Here is a 10,000-nt window from a genome sequence, read left to right as displayed (position 1 = left end):
GTGTGTGTGTGTGTGTGTGTGTGTGTGTGTGTGTGTGTGTGTGTGTGTGTGTGTGTGTGTGTGTGTGTGTGTGTGTGTGTGTGTGTGTGTGTGTGTGTGTGTGTGTGTGTGTGTGTGTGTGTGTGTGTGTGTGTGTGTGTGTGTGTGTGTGTGTGTGTGTGTGTGTGTGTGTGTGTGTGTGTTGCTGCTGATCCTTTCTTGTGGTCGTTGTCTTTTAGCAGCCGGAGCGTTTTGGGTCCAGAGCCCAGATCTAATCCTCGTGTGAACCGCGTTACCCACAATGCCACGCCCCCGAGATGAAAGCGTAGCAGACGGTCTGTCGGTTATTGATGTCCTGTGGTCTCGGCTGAGAGAGAGGAAGACATTAGAGATGAAGAAGTCATCCGTCCTCTAAAAGTTCACTCCTCCTCTCCGAGACATCCAGCTCAGAGCTCCATAGAACAGACGAGTTTCCTTTTTATTTTCATGACTATTTACATTGTAGATTCTCACTGAAGGCATCAAAACTATGAATGAACACATATGGAATTATGTACTTAACAACAAAGTGTGAAATAACTGAAAACATGTCTTATATTTTAGATTCTTCAAAGTAGCCACCCTTTGCTTTTTTATTAATAAGGGAAATAATTCCACTAATGAACCCTGACAAAGCACACCTGTGAAGGTAAAACCATTTCAGGTGACTACCTCATGAAGCTCATTGAGAGAACACCAAGGGTTTGCAGAGTTATCAAAAAAAGCAAAGGGTGGCTACTTTGAAGAATCTAAAATATAAGACATGTTTTCAGTTATTTCACACTTTTTTGTTAAGTACATAATTCCATATGTGTTCATTCATAGTTTTGATGCCTTCAGTGAGAATCTACGATGTAAATAGTCATGAAAATAAAGAAACACATTGAATGAGAAGGTGTGTCCAAACTTTTGGCCTGTACTGTACCTAAATAAATACATAGTAAAAATAAAAAAAAGCTACTACTGCAAATATATTATATTAAATTCCAAGTTTTTTGTCCCTTTTTCAAGTCTTTGGTCACTTTTCCAAGTTTACTGTCACTTTTTTAGAATAGAATAGAATATCTTTATTGTCACTGTAACAGATACAACGAAATTAAGTGCAGTCCTTGTCAGTGCCAAATGTCCATGAAGTAACATATACCTAAACAAATACATAGTACAAATTTAAAAACAGCTACTACTGCAAACATATTATATTAAATTAATGCTAGAAACACATGGGAGACACACTCACACAGCCCTATTGAGGTAGATTAGTGGTAGTAGACTTTAGCAGCATTATTCAACACACTCATGGCTGTTGGATAAAAGCTGTTATAGTCTGCAGACAGACTGGGTCAGGGTCCTGTGTTCTGGGGGTCTTCCCTCTGCAGCTTTTCATGCTCTAATCCTCCATATTTAGTGGTAGGTTTGGTATTTGTGCATGCAAGGTGTTTGAATGTATCTCATCTATTCTTAGGAACTTCTAGCGATCGCATAATGTAATGCATAATCAGCCAAAGTCTGCATATTTATGCGGTGGGGGGCATTTGTTCAAATATGTCGCACTTTTGCCGCATAAATTCCAGATTTCTGCGCAAAATACACATTTCTGCGCGGGGCTTGCATGATTTCATCTTCCCCGCATTTTCGTTGCAAAAAAAAGTCCCATAATATATCTTAGCAGAAAGTTGAAAAATGTTGTGTTTACTTCACACAAGAGCAGCCATTTAGCCCCTGTTGCCATGGGAACGTTATGGAGTGACGTTACGGAGTGACGTTACGGAGTGACGTTACGGAGTGACGCCACGGGCGACGCACGGGTGACGTTACACGGCGACGTTACGGGTGACGTTACGGGTGAGGCGATGTGGTCTGTGTAAAAATGAGTTCCCCAGTGGGAAAGGTCCCGTGCGCTCCCCGAGTGTTTCCTCCTCTGTTGTTTCATGTGTTGTCGTCTCGGCGCTCTTATTGTGAAAGGCGCGGCCTCTTATTGTGAAAGGAGCGGCCTCTTATTGTGAAAGGCGCGGCCTCTTATTGTGAAAGGCCAACAGGACGGAGATAATTGTGGTTTTAAGGAGACCGTGGAGCAGCCGAGGGACCAGAGAAATACTCTACTCTGGTTTTAATAAAAATGTGATCACTTATTCTGGGTTTGATTTCCTGAAGCATCAAAAGAAACGTTTCTATCTGACGAGCTTTTACCTCAAAGAACTTGGGTTTTTCTGGAGCAAAATTTGAAATTAAGTATTTTTTTGTCTCGATATTTTGGTTCATCTTTTCAACCTTCTTTCAGTAAAAAAAAAAAAAAAAAAAGATGATTATCCTGACGTTTATGTCCCTTTTGCAAGTTTTTTGTCACTTTTTCAAGATTTTTGTCACTTTTTTTGTCTTTCAAGTTTTTTGTCATTTTTTCCTACGTTTTTTGTCACTTTTTTTTTCACTTTTCCCACGTTTTTTAACATTCTATTATCAATGTTTCTTTACATGCTATAAAATTGAATAAAAAACCCAAATTCACTGAAAGTAGTGAGCTGATTATGTATTTAACTTGTGAGGAGCGTTGTAGGGAACCATCCATGATATTTCTTTTGACAATTTGGTTGAAAGAATTATAATTTATTGTTATATAACTATTTGACTGAAATGGTTATCAGAAATAATCTCAGACTAAGATATATTGAGTTCTCTTTTAACTAAAACTAGACTAAAATAACGAGACTTTTAGTCAACTAAAACTTGACTAACAAAAAAAGATATATGAATGACTAAATATGACTAAAACTAACAAGGACATTTGGCACAAGACTAAGATCAAGACTAAATTAAAAATAGATGAAAAACTTAACACTCGTTGTCGCCAGTCACACTGATAAAGCTCCTCGCCGGTGCTAGCCACATTAGCTTTATCGCGGACGTTTGGACATCAAGCGTGAGTCCTGTTAGCATGTGGAGCCTCACTGGCCAGTGGATAGACGAAGACTTCACCCTTAACAAAGCTGTCCGACCCACACTCACAGGAATGCTCCGGTTCTCACACAGCAGCTGCAACTGCATCCGCTTTTGATAACACGTTTGGGAAATGCAAAACAGAAAGAGAACGAGAGCATGTCGTGCTACGTGTTGACAGTGAACAGCTGTTTAGCGTTGCCTCTGGTGTAAGGCCCTTGGCAGACCTGTTCAAGTAGGAGATGATGTACATTTTTTATTTGAAAAATGACTACCGGACCTGAACGAGGACCACAATGGAAATAAGTTTGTAACTTTCTTGTGTTATCCTCGACAGTTCTGTTAAATGTGCAATGTCACTGTGATGGCATCTTGTTATGCATTTATTTCTGTTACTCTAATAAATCAAATCAAATCAAAAACTGAAGTTTGAAGTCTGAACTTAAAAATAAAATGTGACACTGGGACATGAGTTATTCTCCTCCAAGTGTAATGATGTATCTATTTTTCAGGGTGAATGTCTGTCTACATTTGTAAAATTATACATTTATGGGAGAATCAAAGGTTGTTTGTCTTGTGTATTGCCTTATCTACAACACATGAGTGTAATACAGTAAAGGTAGTACAGGAGAGAGACTTTGAATTCTCTTGAGTAAAATTAAAGTGTATATATTAAGGACCCCCTTGAAAACAAGATGCTACATCTCAAGGGGTTATTCCTAATAAAGAATTTCCTACTGATATATATATCAGTATCGGCTAAAATAAGTTTGAAAATATCGGCATATCGAATATTGGCTAAAATCCAATATCATGCATCCCTAATAATGAATAACTAAACCTAAAAGGATGAATTAGTTTGTTGTTATTACATTAAGTTGGATCAGATGCAGACCTTTGAGTGATGGGTAGGCCCATAGGTGTAATTTACACTCTCCGTTTAAATTATCTTATAAAGTTGCCAAAAAAGAAGAATGATACATTACATCACAATACAGTTAGAACATATGTGTTATGATAACAAAGACATGGAGATGACTTTATTGACTGTATGTCTGTATGTCTCTCTGCGTGTCTGTCTGTCTGCATGTCTGTCTGTCTGCATGTCGGTGTGTCTGTCTGTCTGTCTGTCTGTCTGTCATTACTGCATGTCTGTCTGCATTACTGTATGTCTGTCTGCATGTCGGTCTGCATGTCTGTCTGCATGTCTCTGTCTGCATGTCTCTCTGCATGTCTGCATGTTTGTCTGCATGTCTGTCTGTCTGCATGTCTGTCTGTCTGCATGTCTGTCTGCATGTCTGTCTGTATGTCTCTCTGCATGTCTGTCTGTCTGCATGTCTGTCTGTCTCTCTGTCTGTCTGCGTGTCTGTCTGTCTCTCTGTCTGTCTGCATGTCTGTCTGTCTGCATGTCTGTCTGTCTGTCTGCATGTCTCTTTGCATGTCTGCATGTCTGTCTGTATTTATAGACTGTGTGTGTTTATGTTATTGCATCATCTTGGTCACAAGACAGACAGATGACTAAAATATGTATCTGTTTGCAAAAGTAATACATAAATATATATATATATATATATATATATATATATATATATATATATATATATATATATATATATATATATTGTTTTTGCAAGATTGTTGCAGCTGTGCTGATACGTGTGAGGACCCTGATGTTTGATAAGAGAATACTTCAGTGTGTCTTCTGAAGAGAGAGAGAGAGAGAGAGAGAGAGAGGGTGATGGATGGATGGAGACACTAATGGTCTCTAATTGCTTGATAATCGTCTCTCCCTGAACACTGACGTCAGTTGGGAGGATGTTCTCACTGTTTCCTGTTTCTCACGCACACAACAGCAGCGTTAACCACTTCAGCTCCGCAACACAACAACGTAACACAACAACGTAACACAACAACGTAACAACAATGTAACAACAACGTAACAACAACGTAACACAACAACGTAACACAACAACGTAACAACAACGTAACACAACAACGTAACAACAACGTAACACAACAGCAGCTATAGGAACTGACAGAAGAGAGAGCAAACGTACGCACAGGAAGGAGATGGAGACACTGGAGAAGATAAGTCTGTGCGATGCCTTTACCCAGAGGCACTACGAGAGATGGAAAGAACCTAAATACATCTACTTTAATACTTGCATACGGACTTAAAGTACTTGTACTTTAGGACAGTATTCTCATTTAAGTTTATGCCCGTTATGTGTGTTAGCTTACCTTGCAGATATCTAGTTATAATGTCAATAATATATAGTTGTAATAGATATATAGCCTAAAACTAACATTTGGATATTTGTCTTGGTAACTAAATGCTTCCTGCTGAAATAACGTTAGTATACTAGTGTTAAATGAACTCACACAGACACGCAGAGTGTGGGTGTGTGTGTGTGTGTGTGTGTGTGTGTGTGTGTGGGTGTGTGTGTGTGTGTGTGTGTTACCTGATAAGGTACGATGCTCTCGTGGGCCGTACCCCAGCGCTTCGCCTCCTTCCCTGAGTTCAGATAGTTAGCAGCAATATGAGTAAGACAGGACACCTGAGAGAGAGAGACAGAGAGAGAGACAGAGAGAAAGAGATTTTTGAGCTATCCACGTGTATGTCTATGTTGTATACAGCAGATGTAAACATAGGCATTGCCACGTGCCGTACTATTGCGAGAACAATGTCACACATGTAAAAAAATAAATAATAAAAGGTTGGGTTTAGGGAAAGAACATTGGGGAAGGCTTTAGTAACACAAAAAAAACGGCAAAAACATGAAATAAATGACAAAAACATGAATAAAACATGTATAAAACAACAAAAACATGAAAAAAAACGACAAAAACATGAAAAAAAACGACAAAAACATGATTAAAACAACAAAAACATGAACAAAATGACAAAAAACATGAAATAAATGACAACAACATGAATAAAACATGTATAAAACAACAAAAACATGAAAAAAAACGACAAAAACATGAAAAAAAACGACAAAAACATGATTAAAACAACAAAAACATGAAAAAAAACGACAAAAACATGATTAAAACAACAAAAACATGAAAAAATGACAAAAACATGAAAAAAAACGACAAAAACATGAAAAAAACAGCAAAAACATGAAATAAATGAAAAAAACATGAAATAAATGACAAAAACATGAAAAAATGACAAAAACATGAAAAAAACGACAAAAACATGACGTGACTGTCACACACTTAAAAAAGAAACTGTTGAGTTTAGGATAGAAACTTTGGGGGAAGGCTTAAAAATAAATAAAAACAGCTGAAAAACGCCTCACGCGGGACTCGATCCCGGCTCTGCTGGGTGAAAGTCCCGAGTTCGACCTCCGTCCTTTTATCCTATCACTACGACGAATATTCACACATAATGTAGGTCCACGGTGGCTAGGGTTGGGCATCGTTTGGATTTTAACAATTCTGATTCCAATCCCGATTCTTCCTTCTGATTCCGGTTCTCATCGATTCTCGATTCCGGTTCTTTGAGTGGTGGAGTTGAAACGGGTCACATGCTCATTTTCACAAATAAGAGGAAAGTTTTATTTTGATTCAACGGAGATGGGGCTTTTTCAACGTAAAATAAAGCCACGCTAGAGCGCTGCTTACTGTGCTCCGTGGCTGCAACACAACAAGCGCCTGGTCGCTACGGAAACCCAAAACTTGCACATGTTAAATTGGGAACCCACGATCAGATTTGTAACCAAATCCTCCAAACGATTCCAATAAAGAAACGACTGGCCACCTTTAGGCCTAAAGGTTAGAGAAGAGAGCTGAAAGTGAAAGAGCAGCACTTGTCCCTCCCTCGTTACTACCACTGAGGTGCCCTTGAGCAAGGCCCTTAACCTGAGAAGGTGAGAATGTGTAACTGTGTGAATGTGTAACAGGTGTGAATGTGTAACAGATGTGAACAGGTGTAACAGGTGAGAATTTGTAACAGGTGTGAATGTGTAACAGGTGTGAATGTGTAACAGATGTGAACAGGTGTAACAGGTGAGAATATAAGAATGTGTAACAGGTGTTAATGTGTAACAGCTGAGAAGGTGTAACAGGTGTGAATATAAGAATGTGTAACAGGTGTTAATGTGTAACAGGTGTTAATGTGTAACAGGTATGAATGTGTAACAGGTGTTAATGTGGAACAGCTGAGAATGTGTAACAGCTGAGAATGTGTAACGGGTGAGAATGTGGAACAGGTGTGAATGTGTAACAGGTGAGAATGTGTAACAGGTGAGAATGTGTAACAGGTGAGAATGTGTAACGGGTGAGAATGTGTAACAGGTGTTAATGTGTAATGGGTGTGAATGTGTAACAGGTGTTAATGTGTAACAGGTGTGAATGTGTAACAGGTGTGAATGTGTAACAGGTGTGAATGTGTAACAGGTGAGAATGTGTAACAGGTGTGAATGTGTAACAGGTGTTAATGTGTAATGGGTGAGAATGTGTAACAGGTGAGAATGTGTAACAGGTGTGAATGTGTAAGGGTGTGAATGTGTAACAGGTGTGAATGTGTAACAGGTGTGAATGTGTAATGGTGAGAATGTGTAAGGGGTGTGAAGTTTTAACAGGTGTTAATGTGTAACAGGTGTTAATGTGTAACAGGTGTTAATGTGTAACAGGTGAGAATGTGTAACAGGTGAGCATGTGTAAGCGGTGTGAATGTGAGAATGTGGAACAGGTGTGAATGTGAGAATGTGTAACAGGTGTGAATGTCTAACAGGTGGGAATGTGAGAATGTGTAACAGGTGTGAATGTAACAGGTGTGAATGTGAGAATGTGTAACAGTTGTGAATGTGAGAATGTGGAACAAGTGTGAATGTGACAGGTGAGAACGTGTAACAGGTGAGAATGTGAGAATGTGTAACAGGTGTGAATGTGTAACAGGTGTGAACGTGAGAATGTGCAACAGGTGAGAATGTGTAACAGGTGAGAATGTGTAACAGGTGAGAATGTGTAACAGGTGTGAATGTGTAACAGGTGAGAATGTGTAACAGGTGAGAATGTGTAACAGGTGTGAATGTGAGAATGTGCAACAGGTGAGAATGTGTAACAGGTGAGAATGTGTAACAGGTGAGAATGTGTAAGGGGTGAGAATGTGTAACAGGTGAGAATGTGTAACAGGTGAGAATGTGTAACGGGTGGGAATGTGTAAGGAGTGTGAATGTGTAACAGGTGAGAATGTGTAACAGGTGAGAATGTGTAACAGGTGAGAATGTGTAACAGGTGAGAATGTGTAACAGGTGTGAATGTGTAACAGGTGTTAATGTGTAACAGGTGAGAATGTGTAACAGGTGAGAATGTGTAACAGGTGTTAATGTGTAACAGGTGAGGATGTGTCACAGGTGAGAATGTGTAACCGGTGTGAATGTGTAACAGGTGAGAATGTGTAACAGGTGTGAATGTGTAACAGGTGAGAATGTGAGAATGTGTAACAGGTGAGAATGTGTAACAGGTGAGAATGTGTAACAGGTGTTAATGTGTAACAGGTGAGGATGTGTAACAGGTGAGCATGTGTAACAGGTGAGAATGTGTAACAGGTGTGAATGTGTAACAGGTGAGAATGTGTAACAGGTGTGAATGTGTAACAGGTGAGAATGTGTAACAGGTGAGAATGTGTAACAGGTGAGAATGTGAGAATGTGTAACAGGTGAGAATGTGTAACAGGTGAGAATGTGTAACAGGTGAGAATGTGTAACAGGTGAGAATGTGAGAATGTGTAACAGGTGTGAATGTGTAACAGGTGAGAATGTAACAGGTGAAAATGTGTAACAGTTGAATGTGACAAACATCCTGATGTTTAAAAGGTCAAAATGTCAAACCACAAAGGGAAACAGGTGAGAATTTGAGTGGTCAACAGGTGAGGGCTGTGTAACAGATAAAATGTGTAACAATCCATGTGTAACAGGTGTGAATGTGATGCATTCCTGAGAATGAAATGTTAAAAACCACCACAGGACTCAGACAAACATCCTGATGTTTAACAATGAGAAATCAAACCATCCAAGGGAAACGGGTTTAAATTTCTGGGTTGTCCCAGGGGCTACAAGATAAAAACCCACCAGCCAATCCCCGAGTTCATGATGCATTCCTGTATCTACCGACTGCAAACATCCGGAGGAGCTCAATGAGAATCAGAGTTCCATGCGTTGTTTAACTTTGGGTTGTCAGGGGACATCCGGAGGAACTCCCAGCCAATCAGAGTTCAGCGTTGTGTCTCTACCGAGCTGCAAACATCCGGAGGAGCTCCAAGCCAATCAGAGTTCAGCGTTGTGTCTCTACCGAGCTGCAAACATCCGGAGGAGCTCCAAGCCAATCAGAGTTCAGCGTTGTGTCTCTACGCGCTGCCTGCAGGTTCAAACATCCAGAGGAGCTCCAAGCCAATCAGAGTTCAGCGTTACATTACATGTCATTTAGCTGGCCCTTTTATTTATCCAAAGCCACTTACAATTGCTTATTTATCTTGAGCAACTAGGGGTTAAGTGCCTTGCTCAGGGACACGTTGGTTGATGTATCGCAGTGGGAATTGAACCCTGGTCTCCCACACCAAAGGCATGGGTCACATCCACTGGGCCACCACCCCCACCCACGTGCTGAAAACATCCGGAGGAGCTCCACGCCAAAGGCTGAAAGCCACGAGTCTCGAGTTCAGCTTCAGACTCCCAACAGTCACAACTTTTAGGGTTTTTGTCGCCTTTTCAAGTTTTTTAAGACATCTTTTTTTTTTTTTTTTTTTTTTTACTCGATATTTATTTTGGGGGTTTTGAGGTTTTTGTCCCGTTGGATTTTTGAGCATATTAAACATTTCATTTCCTGCAACAATTTATGGTGTAAATGTATTTAATTATGTTAAGGAAACTATAATTAGATATTTCAGGGGCAAGTTCTGATTGTTGGGGGTTGTTTTGTGTGTGTGTGTGTGTGTGTGTGTGTGTGTGTGTGTGTGTGTGTGTGTGTGTGTGTGTGTGTGTGTGTCTCTGTCTCTGTGTGTCTTTGTGTGTGTGTGTCTTTGTGTGTCTCTGTGTGAGTA

The 10,000-nt window shown here is 39.8% G+C and overlaps 3 protein-coding genes across 6 annotated transcripts in view; all 3 read right to left on the bottom strand.

Moving 5' to 3' along the window:
- Positions 1-10,000, bottom strand: part of LOC114548895 (NACHT, LRR and PYD domains-containing protein 3-like) — an 802,603-nt gene that overhangs the window by 278,693 nt on the left and 513,910 nt on the right. The gene's annotated exons all lie outside the window — the stretch shown is intronic.
- Positions 1-10,000, bottom strand: part of LOC114548893 (NACHT, LRR and PYD domains-containing protein 12-like) — a 594,283-nt gene that overhangs the window by 318,484 nt on the left and 265,799 nt on the right. The gene's annotated exons all lie outside the window — the stretch shown is intronic.
- sugct (succinyl-CoA:glutarate-CoA transferase) overlaps positions 1-10,000 on the bottom strand; it is a 77,295-nt gene that overhangs the window by 39,937 nt on the left and 27,358 nt on the right. For both annotated transcript variants that reach the window (XM_028568927.1, XM_028568928.1), the window contains exon 9: positions 5,412-5,507. In XM_028568927.1, coding sequence (XP_028424728.1) covers positions 5,412-5,507 — 96 coding nt within the window. The remainder of the gene's footprint in view (positions 1-5,411; positions 5,508-10,000) is intronic.

Source organism: Perca flavescens, chromosome 22 (genome assembly GCF_004354835.1).
Source record: "Perca flavescens isolate YP-PL-M2 chromosome 22, PFLA_1.0, whole genome shotgun sequence".
NCBI lineage: Eukaryota > Metazoa > Chordata > Actinopteri > Perciformes > Percidae > Perca > Perca flavescens.
This window is presented reverse-complemented; position numbering and strand designations above follow the sequence as displayed.